Source organism: Leucoraja erinacea, chromosome 35 (assembly GCF_028641065.1).
Source record: "Leucoraja erinacea ecotype New England chromosome 35, Leri_hhj_1, whole genome shotgun sequence".
Lineage (NCBI taxonomy): Eukaryota > Metazoa > Chordata > Chondrichthyes > Rajiformes > Rajidae > Leucoraja > Leucoraja erinaceus.
Genome location: NC_073411.1, coordinates 8538111 through 8552386, shown reverse-complemented (window position 1 = coordinate 8552386; position 14276 = coordinate 8538111). Strand labels below are relative to the sequence as shown.

At 45.0% G+C, this 14276-nt stretch overlaps 1 protein-coding gene across 2 annotated transcripts in view; it reads right to left on the bottom strand.

Moving 5' to 3' along the window:
- Positions 1-12157, bottom strand: part of LOC129713297 (netrin receptor UNC5D-like) — a 346405-nt gene extending 334248 nt beyond the window's left edge. For both annotated transcript variants that reach the window (XM_055662249.1, XM_055662250.1), the window contains exon 1: positions 11794-12157. In XM_055662249.1, the coding sequence (XP_055518224.1) occupies positions 11794-11869 (76 nt within the window). In that variant the 5' untranslated portion in view covers positions 11870-12157. The remainder of the gene's footprint in view (positions 1-11793) is intronic.
- Between the last annotated feature and the right edge of the window lie 2119 nt (positions 12158-14276).

Here is a 14276-nt window from a genome sequence, read left to right as displayed (position 1 = left end):
CAAAACCACAGAGGATCCACTAACTGGAGCAACTGCAAACTCAGATGTTGCGATTTTCATTTACTAACCGTGTTCGTGTCAGTGAAGTGGAAATAGCTGCCTTCAAGCCAAGCGATTATTGCAAAGCAATTCTGCATTGTGCAAATGTGTCTGAAGAGCAAATACTCGATCAGAGAAAGAAAGATCAATAAAAATCCTTCTCTGGTGAACAAGCAGTCAATATAGCAGGCCTCCTATGCTGTTCCTATGTCAGTCAAAGATCTTAAGTCAGGCATAGCGTCTCATTAATACCTTTGAACACTGTACTTGTCTATGCAACTCATGCACATTTATATTGATCACAAACTACATCAAGTAATTATACTTGTATAAATTGTGTTAAAATATTTTTTAGAGAGTCTTACCCTTCACTAATAATAATATATGATCACCTTGTGGATACTTTTATGATGTGACACCATGGCGATAATGTTTTGATTTAAGGAATCATAAAGTGGGGACTTACATTTAAAGCAATTATTTGAGAACACTAAGTCTAGAAATGGCACGCTAACAGCAGGAAGACAAGTTCAGGAAAAATTACTTTTCACCAGCGTTTTAAGTAATCACCCAACACAAAACGTTTTTAGCCCATGCAGTGGGGAAGTTTAATAACTGTGTACATAATATCACAAAACTGCATGCATGCAAAAGGTATTTAGGAGGCCAGAGAGTGCAGGGGCAGCACAGTATAGTTGCTGCCTTACAACGCCAGAGACACAGGTTCCATCCTGACTACAGGTGCTGTCTGTATGGAGTTTGTACTTTCTCCCTGTGACCACGTGGGTTTTCTCCAGGTGCTCCAGTTTCCTCCAACACTCTGAATACCTACACTTTGTAGGTTAATTGGCTTGGGTAAGAATTATAAATTGTCCCTAGTGTGTTGGATAGTGTATTGCGTGATTGTCCGTTGGTGTGGACTCGGTGGGCCGAAAATCCTGTTTCCGCACTGTATCTCTAAACTAAGCCATGCTAGAAGAATAACACGACTCAGGCTGTAATCGATGCACCCAGGAGTGCAAGACCTGCCCCGACATGGCTTTGTACCACAAAGAGCAAGATATGAAGCCGAGGGCTGCATTTTAAAAGGTACTGTCTTTGCCTCAAATATTCAGCGCACACGAAATGTACAAGTTAAAAAAAACACATGTGTTGATAAGATGCCACGTCTCACATCCACACAACTGAACATAGTCATGGAGAAAGGAACTGCAGATACTGGTTTACAAAAAAAGACACAAAATGCTGCAGTAACTCGGTGGGTCAGGCTGCATCTCTGGGCAACTTGGACAAGTGATGTTTCAGGTCAACCCAATTCTCTGGAATGTCGGAGGTTGCGATAGAACTACATAATGTTATGAGAGGCGTAGATAGGAGAAACAAATAAAACCTTATTTCCCCCAGGGTGGAAATGTCCAGCACCAGAGGGCATAGCTATAAGGAAACTCAGGAACATGTAAAATACTTCACACCAAATCAACTCAAAGTACATAGACTTGTATTAAGTAACACACACACACACACACACACACACTATTTTCTTAAAAATAGAACACAGAGACTCATTTTATCAAAAGAGCTGGGCCCTGTACACTGATGCTGCCTCACCCGCTGAGTTTCTCCAGCATTTTTGTCTACCTTCGATTTTTCCAGCATCTGTAGTTCCTTCTTAAACACCCTGCATGCTAATGTTGTACTGCCTCACTGTTATACAGCAGTCATAGATCACAAAACCAAATGCTTTCAAGACCATAAGACATCGGAGCAAAATTAGGCCATTCGGCCCATTGAGTCTGCTCTGCATTCAATCATGGCTGATTGATATTTCCCTCTCAACCCCATTCTCCCCATAATCTTTGATGCCCTTTCTAATCAAGAACCTATCAATCCCTGCTTTATCAAGGAACTATTTATGCCTTGAAGATCATGGACTTAATTTCCTTCGTAAATGGGTGAGGATGGCTTCCTTCCCCCCCCAGTTCAGTGGGTTCTGGAACGGATGTTCATCAACAATTTCAAACCAAGTCAACAAGGAGAGAAGGTCTTATTTCAGAACCCACAGCCATTTCCAAACACATTGGCCAAGCGTACTCCGACACCACCTCCCAACTCTTTCTCCGCTACATTGAGTTCTCTGCTCAGGGCAGAACTCTTAGATTGCATTAACTTCAAGTTTGTAACGTCCAGGTTCAGGAACAGCTTCTTCCCTACAGCCATTCAGCTATTAAACACTACTCCTTACTGGAGAAGGGTGAAAGGTGGCACCGAATAGTGACAGCAGTCAACATGATTGCTGGCAACAGGTAGTCCCCAGTCGCATCTAACACCAACTTAATGGTGGTGCATATCACACCATTCAATGAGCGGAACTAGAGAACAATAAAACGCACAGGGCACAAGAAAAAGCCATTGATTAAATATCAGAATGCACAAAAACCCGATTGATATGCAGAAACTAGAATTTATGTGGAATTGAGAAGGATTTACGGTTACGGGGATGGAAAACCACCCTTCTGTCAACCAGTACATGGCCTGCTATCTTGAAATATAGCTTTCAGGATAAGATGTTGAAATACAACAACCATCAAACCAGAACTAATAGTGAACAGGCAGAGCTGTGATGTTTATTCCACGCTGTTCCTTCAATGTTGAGTGACTTAAGCAGCAGTCAGAAAAAATTGATAATTTTCAATCCGAGGTAAACAGCCGACTTGAATCCAGCACAAAATACCCTGATTTACTGAAACCTTTTCTCCATTTTTTTTTTTAAAAGAATAATTATCTCCTCCGATCACAATTATTAAACAGTGTAAGAAACTAACATATTCTTCTTTTTAAAAATAGAACACAGAGACTCATTTTATCAAAAGAGCTGGGCCCTGTACACTGATGCTGCCTCACCCGCTGAGTTTCTCCAGCATTTTTGTCTACCTTCGATTTTTCCAACATCTGTAGTTCCTTCTTAAACACCCTGCATGCTAATGTTGTACTGCCTCACTGTTATACAGCAGTCATAGATCACAAAACCAAATGCTTTCAAGACCATAAGACATCGGAGCAAAATTAGGCCATTCGGCCCATTGAGTCTGCTCTGCCATTCAATCATGGCTGATTGATATTTCCCTCTCAACCCCATTCTCCCCATAATCTTTGATGCCCTTTCTAATCAAGAACCTATCAATCCCTGCTTTATAAATACCCAATCACTTGGCCTCCACTGCTGTTGGTGCAAATAAATTCCACAGATAAAGAAATTCTTCCTCATCTCCATTCTAAAGGTGCGTCCTTTTATTCTGAGGCTGTGCCCTCTTGTCCTCAAATCTCTCATTTGAGAAAACATCTTCACATCCAATCTGTCTTGGTCAGGGCTTCACAATCTTTTTTGTCCCGTTTACCCCTGGTAACTTTAATACCACATAACAATGTTATTTCACTGATTTATGAACAACTAATGATGAACAGTCACCAGTTAACCCACCAAGCCACAAATCTTTGGGATGAGAGAAGGGGCCAGGAGAGAACCCACACAGTCACGGTGAGAACGTGCAAACTCCACACAGGCAGCATTGGAAGTCAGGATTGAAGCTACGAGGCAGCAGCTCAGCTAGCTGCATCAGAGTGCTCCCCACATTTATATACATCATACAAACTGAAAACTGATTTCCCAATAGAAATCTAGCATCTTGCACATGTCTCGTCCAATATTATATAATGATCCTTTTAAAACTACTTTAAAAACCTGCAGTGAATCATTTACTGATCTTCACTGTTTCTTATCAAATTCATTATTTTAACAAGTTTAATGTGCCTACTTTAGGAACTAAGAAAAGCAGACTGAAGCATGACACACAGAGCAAGGGTTTAGTTTAGTTTAGAGATACAGCATGGGCACAGGCCCTTCGGCCCACCAAATCCTTGCCGACCATTGATCACCCATACACCAGTCCTACAAACTAGGGCCAAATTACATACGTTAATTAACTGTACATCTTTAGAATGTGGGAAGAAGCTGGAGCACCAGCAAGAAACCCATGCAGTCGCAGAGAGAACGTGCAAATCTGTACTGACAGCACCCGAGGTTAGGATCGAACCTGGGTCACTGGCACTGCAAGGCAGTAACTCTACTGTTGCGCCACTGCTCTTGGTGTTGGTGCTCTCTAACTTCTGTATGCAGTCACGTAGAAACTGCATACAGATAGCACCCGTAGTCAGGAAGGAGCCCGGGTGTTGGGAGGCAGCAACTCTACCACTGCAGCATTGTGCAGGGGGGCAAAATGAATCCTCTGCCATCATCAATGCAGGTGCGCCTCGATCTACGATGGGGTTTCGTTCTGATGAACCCGTCGTAAACCGAAAATACCGCAAGTCGAAAACGCATTTAATACAATGTGATGATGTTACCGGAAGTGACATGCGGCTCGCTGCAGTTGCCAAGCATTTGCCGATCGTAAAGTCAAAATATCGTAAGTCGAAGCATCGGAAATCGGGGAGAGTCTGTACATGAAAGCAGTAGTCGAACACTCCACAGCCCCCTCTGTCACCCATTGTCTTGGCAGAGGCTTTGGGATTGGCATATACATAGACATGCATGGTATTGGGGGAATATGGATTATATGCAAGGGATTATAGGCAACATGTCATGTTTCACAAAGACCTAGAGGCCCATTGGGGTCTTTGGCCCACACTATGTGTGAAACATAATGCATTGCATATGATAGATGTGTGGGAAGGAACTGCAGATGCTGGAAGAAACCAAAGATGGACACAAAATGCCGGAGTAACTCAGTGGGACAGGCAGCATCTCTGGAGAGACGGAATGGGTGACGTTTCGGGTCGAGACCCTTCTTCAGACTGGAGAGATCCTGTGCCCTATATCATGAAAAGACTGCAATGCAGACAAGAGTCCCCGTTATGCCCTGTGTCTAACTGAGAAGTTAGTAATATTTAACTTGCAGCAGCCAGCTAACACCAGCGCGGTGGGAGGTGTTAAAATGTATTTCCTTTTTTTAAAATCAGATCGTAATATTGGCCATTTTAAATGTCAGGAAATGTTGATCATATAAATGCCGGCGGGCATGGCAGAAGGATTTAGCACCTCGAAGCGAGGAGGCTATAAAGAGTGGAGAAAATAAGAGCTAATAATGAGCTGACAAGAGCACATCCGCTGATTTATTTACGAGTGCCATACATAATAATGCACACTAAATAAATATAAAACTAATAATGCTCCACTTCAATGTTTAACACTCGATTAGCGCATGACTAATGGTCGGCAGGCAAGCCATACAGCAGTCGGAGCCGTACCACGAGCACATTCGTCTCAGCCGAGATGAGCATAATCACGCCCTTGAGATATCAAAAGCACAATGTTTCCCAATTTTACAGAAGAAAGCACTAGCACGCATCAGGGTGCAAAATAAAACATGCAGCAAATTATGGAATGAAGAGAAGAACGCTGAGTGGGCTCAGCGGGGTCAGGGACATCAGTGAAAAGACAAAAACCGGAGTTAACAGAGGAGATATGCGAAAAAAACAAACAGGGATGCAATGCTGAGGTTCTACAAGGCGCTGGTCAGGCCACACTTGCAGCACTGGGAGCAGATTTGGGACCCGTATCTGAGGAAGGATGTGCTGGCTCTGGAGAGGGTCCAGAGAAGGTTTACAAGAATGATTCCAGGAATGAGAGAGGGTTAAGGGGCTGTCCCACTGTACGAGCAATTCAAGGGCTCTACCGAGTTTAAAAAAAAAATCAAACTCGTGGTAGCCGGTACGTCGGAGCTCGGGATGTCTCTTAGCGGCTCGTAAACGCTAACGGCAGGTACTCGGGGAAACGCGGTAAGCACGGGAAGACTCGTGAAGATTTCTCAACAGGTTGAAAAATGTCCACGAGAGCCCCGAGTACCTACAAGGGACTATTACCGTAATTCTCCAAGTTCGAATTAGGGGAAACTTGGGAGAACTCTTGAATTAGCTCGTACAGTGGGACAGCCCCGTTAGCATATGATGAGCGTTTGACAGCACTGGGCCTCTACTCGCTGGAGTTTAGAAGGTTGAGGGGGGAAAGAAGAAGGTAGGAAAATGTGATTAGGAGGCGGAGATCAGCCATGATTAAATGGCGGAGCAGACTCGACGGGCCGAATACCATGACGGTCACTGGGAGAACATGCAAACTCCGTACAAACATGTGGCCCTTTGTGGCTAAAGGGATCAGGGGGTATGGAGAGAAGGCAGGTACAGGATACCGAGTTGGATGATCAGCCATGATCATATTGAATGGCGGTGCAGGCTCGAAGGGCCGAATGGCCTACTCCTGCACCTATTTTCTATGTATCAATGTTTGCAGATGCCGCGAAGTGTGTCCAGCACTCGCTGAACAACTTCTAATCTTGTGTGTGGACTCGATAAGAAGAAGATTGAATTCTTGTACCATCCAATTGAAACGGGCTGGAGAGACAGCATGGAAGCGGCCAGGAGTTTGAATCAAATCTACTGTGGTGATTACCACCCTCAGTAGTTTGAAGGATCTACCAAGCACCAGGAGAAACAGCCACAACCAAAGTGGGTAGATTGTGACAAAGAGGACCAACAAGAAGAATAAGGGGACATTGTGCCAAATATACATTTAAAGTGTGACACGCATCACAATAGACTTTCATTATGTAAGATAAATAGTGTGCCTCAAGAGAGGCTGCAGTTCCATAATGGGCTGGAAGATTGATAAGCAATGGATCTCCAGAGCCAAGCTTACATTTGCTATTCTGACAGTCATTCCCAGCAGCACCGCGGGAAGGTACAAAAAAACAAAACATATTTGAGGGAAAAAAATGGGCAGCGGATAACGACAGCATTTGGGAACTCTCTCAACATTGATCACCATATTCAAGAGGGAGTGATGCAACTGGCAATTGATCACAACTGGAACTCTCAACCAAGTGTACAGCCACCTTGACAACACAGCCACCTTGACAACTCAGTTGCCAACGCATCACCAGTTCCTCACTCCCCTCCAGAGCAAACGATGTCTGCGAAGGGCGTGCAGCATTGTCAAGGACTGCTCTCACCCCAACCACAGACCGTTTACCCTCCTCCCATCTGGGAGGCGCTACAGGTCTCTCCGTTGCCGGACCAGCAGATTCAGGAACAGCTTCTTCCCTGCGGCTGTTACACAACTTAACTCTGCACCTCGGTGATGGTCAGTCACCCCCCCCCTCGGACACTCCTTCCCCCAGTGACTGATCTCCCCCCCCCCTGAAAATTGCACTATCGCTACTGTATATACATATATATATATATATATTTACTGTTCCATTATTCTGTGTTAGCACTTCTGGGTGAGATGCTAACTGCATTTTGTTGTCTCTGTACTTGTACACTGCACAATGACAATAACGTTTGACTCTGAAGTGCGTGTGCGTGTGCGTGTGGGCGCGTGTGTGTGTGTGGACTGCTGGGATTAGTAGTTGTGGGACAGGGCAATGGAAGCACGAGAGAGAGAAAAAATAAAAATAAACCAACGTCCCATCTCACGGTAATTGTCATCTAAAAACTAAAAAGTCAGTAAATCCAAAAAAAAGGATAAAGTCCCTATACCTCCTCCCTCGTCTCTGCCCAGGGACCCCGACAGTTCTTTCAGGTTAGGCAGAGGTTCACTTGCACCTCCTCCAACCTCTTCCATTGTTCAAGATGTGGGCTCTTATACATTGGTGAGACCAAATGTAGATTGGGCAATTGTTTTGCTGAACACCATTGCTCAGTCCGCCTCAACCTACAAGATCTCTCAGTTGCCAGACACTTCCCACCCTGGCCTTTTTGTCCTAGGCCTCCTCATTGGCAGAGTGAGGCTAAACGCAAATTGAAGAAAGAGCATTCATATTTCACTAGGGAAGCTTGCAACCCAGGGGTATGAATATTGATTTATTTAACTTGAACCCCTGCATTCTCTCTCTCTCTCTCTCCATCCCCCCCCATCCAAGTCTCACCTAGCAAACAGCTACCAATGGCCTGTTTCCCTCATCATTGCTACAATTTTGCATACATTTCATTCATTTGTTCTACATCTCTCTCTACATCATCATCCACATCTCTCATCTCCCTTTCCCGTGACTTTCAGTCTGAAGAGGGGTCTCGACCCGAAACATCACCCATTCCTCTTCAGAGATGCTGCCTGTCCCGCTGAGTTACTCCAGCATTGTGTCTGGTCAGTACAACAGCTTTGGGCTGCAGAACCATCTTTAATTAAATCCTCATTAATCCCACGTCGCGTCCTCTACATCCCAGTTTTCTCAGTTGAGAAACACGACAAAGCTCTTGCATTGCAGTTGTCAAACCTGGGCAGCGGAAGGCAGCGACATGATGGAAGTGACTAAGAGGGAAGGGCAGATGCGAGGGAGGATGTGTCAGTAAATCAATAAAGTAGTAAATTATGGCAATTGTGAATCAGCCTGGCAAATTCAGTGCATCTGCATTCTCTCACATTATCCATGCTAAAATGGTGATGTGCAGCGCTGCCAGCAATTTGTTTTTAACTTAACAGTTATCCAATTCCGGCTAAATGCTCAATCACAGCTGTGCTGTGCATGCAAATTTCAACTTGCATTTCTTCAGGCTCCTGTTGTGTTAAAAAAAAATGGCAACAACTTAGGGGCAAAAATAAAAGCTTATAAAAAAATATATATGTGAATGAAGTCTCCACTCCCTCCCTCCTCCTTGCACTTGCCAATATCTTCCAGTTATGAAAATGCAACATTAAATATGACTCTTGTTCAAGCAAGGAAATGTTGCTGTCTATCCAGTAATATCTGTAAATACAAACAGGTTTCTCCCAAAAGTAGCAAGAAGGAGCTGCAGATGCTGGTTAATACACAACAAGACATCAATTGCTGGAGTAACTCGGTGGGTCAGGCAGCATCTATGGGGAACATGGATAGGTGACCTTTTGGGTTGAGACCCGACTGATTTGGAGGGGGGGGGGAGAAGAGAAAAAGCTGGAAGAGGGGAGAGGCGGGACAAAGCGTGACAGGCAATAAGTGGATACAGATAAGGAGGGTGTTTACGATACAATATAACTTTATCCCAGGAGGGAAATGAATGGGGAGTTGGTTGGAACAATGACCATAGATAAAAACAGAGGTGTGAGACAGGACTAAACAGTGGGGAATTGTGAAGCTAGAGGGAGGAAAGTTATTTGGGGGGGGGGGGGGGGGGTGAGGAAATAAGTGAGAGTCCGTGTGAGGCCAAGGGAAGGGGAGGGAGATAGGAGGGAGAGTTCATTAGAGGATTTAATTCTCCTCATATTGGATTTCGTTGAATGCATTTCGTTGTCTCTGTACTGTACACTGACAATGACAATTAACATTGAATCTGAATCTTAAAGGATCATACCATTGGGTTGTCAGAAGGTTTGTTTTAATTTCTCTCCCCATCTCAGTCACAGATTTTACTTCAGTTCAACAAAACCAATCCAAGCAGTTGTCTGCTCAATATCTAATGTTCTGATTCTGGGCAACATCTATAGTGAATACGGAGGCATATGCTCTGTGACAGTTCCCAGCCATTGTTTCAATGAAAGACATCAGTTGCAATAAACAGAAACAACTGGGGGAAGGAAAAAAAAGCTGGAATAGGACTTCAATAAATGTGAAGTTTGATATATATTGTATCCTCCATAAACAGCAATGATTGGTGTCGAGAAGATTGACTGGCAAGGTGCACAATTGATTCCATTAACATTCCAATTATGCAGAACGGGCCTGTTGATTGATCCTTAACCCCAACTGAACAGAAATCCCTACTGCCCTTCAGAAGGTCAGAATGATACACGAGCAATTCAGGCTTTGCAGTTCCGAGCGCTACCAGAAGGCGGCACACCCGGACTGGATGAAAACCAATCAATCAATCTGAACTCTATTTACAAAACACAAGCTACATTTAATTTGTATTATTTTATACAGATTCAATACAGCAACAACAACAACAACATAGCACAGCAGGGTAATATTAAGGCAAAAATAAAATCTCATGTGAATAATATTTGATTTGAAGAACTAAAATCCCAATATCATTGAAATAGTTGAAGCATATTCCCTCAGCAATTGAGACATGAATTACAGACGCAGAGAGATGGCAAGCTTCGTTCCCGGAGTTGCAAAGCATTTTAACCCCTACCCCTAACGTGGGATGGTTAAAATTTACAACAGTTACCCGCGGGTCGTGTTAATGGATAGATTGTTTCCCCTTATTTATGATCAGCTAATAAACTCCGACCCTCCTTAAGAAAAACAGGCTAGCGAGCTTCAAATGGTGTATGAAGGGAATGTCTCCAGCTGTGCTGGATGGGAGGGGGATAACTATATTTTAAGCATAACAATGCTTTGAAAAAAGGGTGATAGGAAATTAATTGCTAACTTCTACATTAAGCATACATGCAGGAATCCAGAAAGTAAATATGGGAGACATTTGTTTTAAATGTTATACAGATTTATACAATGTATTAATCTACCTGTGCAGTGGGTAAGCTGGGACAATGTATGTTAGGAGCCTTGTCAGTAATAGTGACACAGGTCAAATGAACTTGCTGTCAATATCTGAATCTGAATCTGAATCTGAATATACTGTTCTAAGTCTCGCCCATTCTGTGACTCCAATACCACTTGGCAGGTTGGTAATATGAACTAAATGCCGTTATGTATTGCCAGGATGCCAAGTGGTTTATGTTGGGACAAATATAATGCGCGTATAAACAAATATTGCAACATCAATCCAACAAAAAAGGTTAACCAAATAAAGAGCAGATACACAGGCTGCCTTGCCCAGAGTAGCTGAATCGAATACTAGAGGACATGGGTTTAAGGTGAAGGGGGAACGATTTAATAGGAATCTGAGGGGTAATTTTTTCACACAGAGGGTGGTGGGTGTAAGGAATAAGCTGCCAGAGGAGGTGGTGGAGGCTGGGACTATCCCAATGTTTAAGAAAAAGTTAGACAGGTACATGGATAGGCCAGGTTTTCTGGGATATGGACCAAACGCGGGCAGGTGAGACGAGTGTAGCTGGGACATGTTGGCCAGTGAGGGCAAGTTTAGCCGAAGGGCCTCCTTCCACGCTGTATCACTCTATGACTCTATTAGTCAATTCAATTGGGGGGTCACCATCCCCCACGATTTATTCCAATAGATAACCCCGAGGCAGTTCCACTTAAGACTTAATTGTAGAACTTTGGCAACTTTCGAGTGGCGATGTGGGTCTCAGGGAGTGTTAGTAGCGCGAAGTGCTGTACGAACTGGCCATTGGCGAGCGGGTGATGAATCCCCCCACCGTTCTGTGTCAGTAATTGAAAAATCGATGCAGCGTCCAGCAGTCAAAGCCACAGACTGGAGTGGAAACAACATAGATATCGTTCACCTCTATTCACTGACACCCTTTATATTCCCATATGAGTGTATGTTTTTTATTTTAGGAACGCATATACAAAACAAAAACTATGATTTTTTTTTCTCTCTATTCTGAAATTCTGTAGTATTTTTTGGAAACTTGGACCTGGATGAAACGAGCGAGGCAGGAGTAAGGGGAAGCAAGGTGATAGCAGAGGGCGTGAGTGGAACTGCCTTTACAAGTGACAGGATTAGATTGCCACTTCTTGCCAGAGACTGAACTTAACGGACCAAAACCCATACAAGGTGCAGACTGTGACAACACAATGCATTTCCTCCCCACACTCCCACCAAATGACAACATATCCATTGCATTGCCCCCCTTACCTTTCTCCCCTCGACTTATGGCGCAGAGAGTCAATGACAGCAACCAGCAGCACATACTCAGGAGCAGTCTCTCCATGGTCCCCTTCTCTTGATGGTCCCAGGGCGGGAGGGAAAGAAAACCTTCGCAAACCCTGCGTCTTCTTTAACTCTATCGATATCGGGGCGTCTTGGGGTCGGTGGGATGCGCGGCCGTGCGGCAGCGGGTCCTTTCGCGCCGCGCTGGCAGCCCGCACCTGACACAGACAGACGCACTCCGTCTCGGCCGGCGAAATCCAGGACTCCTTTTGCAACCTGCTGCGCGCAGCCTAACCTGCTGGGAGGCCGTGACGGACAGCGAGGCCCGCCAATCAGCGCCGTGAGCTGGGTGCTACGGGCTGCCGGCGACCAATGGGAGCGGAGGGGCGGGACCTTCGCTGCCTCTCCCCGGGCAGGCTAGGTTGAGACGTGAGCTGCTGTTCTGCAGTATTGAAAACTGCTGTAAATAAGGAGAGGGAGAGGGGAGGAAGAATGCAGCCAGAGGCATCAGTGCTGATCAGGATCAAAGTGAGGACTTGCAATAAATCACCTGGGAGAAGAAAATGTGAGGAAAGTGTTGAAATTTGCATTGGTTTTGCCCTGCAAGCAATCAGGGTGTATTTGTCTGAAGGGTCAGAATGAAACGGCAGTTGTCTCTTTGCACCCACTGCGAATGATAGAACAGGTTGCAGGGCTTATTTAAGAATCGACAGCATTGCAAAGCAACACGGGGCCGTCTCTCTCTCCCTCTCTCACACATACACACACACACACACCACCACCACCAGCATTAACCGTTATAGCTCGGACCATGGTTACCAAAGTTTGTGTGTCTCTGTGTGTTCTGCATATGCACCGCTGGCGTTACACAGTAAACTTGTTGCTTAACCTCGCAACGCGCAAGGAGAAGGGATGCTTGCGATCTTTCACCTGGTCAGAGGCAAAGACAGAAGCGAAGGCACAATGAACCGCAGACGCTGGTTTAAAAGAGATAGTTGTCATTCATAATAAGGGGAAATAAGCAGTGGTTAAAAATAACTAAATATATTTTGTGTTGGAAAGATTGTAAATGTTATGTAGTACAAATCAGCACAAGACGCCTAGATTAATGGAGTGTTTGTCATTTGAGGTGTGGTTTACTACCGGCTCATTTCCAAATTGAACGAGGCGATGTTATTAAAGTGGGTCCACGACAAATAACATGCATGGTGCGAGCATCGCCGTGCTGCTGTTTAGTCCTCTGGCTCCCAGTCTGAAGAAGGGTCTCGACCCGAAATCTCCAGAGATGCTGCCTGACCCGCTGAGTTACTCCAGCTTTCTGTCTTCGGTTTAAGGCAGTTCCTCCCTACATATTTCGTTCCCAAGACCGGTTCGGCACGAAAATTCCGGACTGGTAATGAATGTAGCGCAGTGCCTGTTACACAGGAACAGCTTGCATCGGCTACATATGAATCACAAGGCAGGAAGATCAAACAAAAAGCCCAATCTGCTGAGTTGGAAGGCGGTCTCGCTGATGAAAACTTCGCTAATGAGGTGTTAAACCAAAAGCTGACACGACGCCTCACGGTGAGGTTGGAATATCTCACAGCAGCGTTGGAAAGGAATTCTCCCAGTGAGTTGGTCAACATTTGTCCACCCCCCCCACAACTTCTCCCTTTCCAAGCAACTGCAGGGAAGAACAAATCCATTGGTGATAGACACAAAATGCTGGAGTAACTCTGAAGGGTCTGAAGAAGGGTTTCGGCCCGAAACGTCGCCTATTTCCTTCGCTCCATAGATGCTGCTGCACCCGCTGAGTTTCTCCAGCAATTTTGTGTACCTTCCGCTGGAGTAACTCAGTGGGTCAGGCAGTATCTCTGGATGGAAGGAAGGGGGAGATGTTTCGAGTCGAGATCCTTGTTCAGCCCGTCAGGGGAGAGGGAGATACAGAGATAAGGAAGTGTAGGGTGTGAAAACGAGACAAGGGGACATAGCTCAAGGGTTTCGGCCCAAAACGTTGCCTATTTCCTTCGCTCCATAGATGCTGCTGCACCCGCTGAGTTTCTCCAGCACTTTTTCCTACCCGTATGGAAAATATTATCGTTAGCTCGCAGAAGGAAACAACGAAGCAAACAGCTTACACTTCCTTATCTCTGTGTCTCTCTCTCCCCTGACTCAGTCTGTAGAGGGTCTCGACCCGAAACGTCGTCCATTCCTTCTATCCAGAGATACTGCCTGTGCCGCTGAGTTACTCCAGCATTTTGTGTCTATTTCCTTCCTGCACAAATCAATTGGTGATTCATGCTTGTTGAAGCTTCTGTATCACTATGGCTGGGATGGTGAGCTGTGTCAACCGGGTGGGTGAATATTTCTGGAGACACAATGAAGTTCAGATGCTGGGATCTTAAGCAGAACACAGAGTGTTGGGCTAACTCGGCAGGCCAGACAGCATCTGCGGAGGGAATGGTTAGGCAACGTTTTGGGCGGGG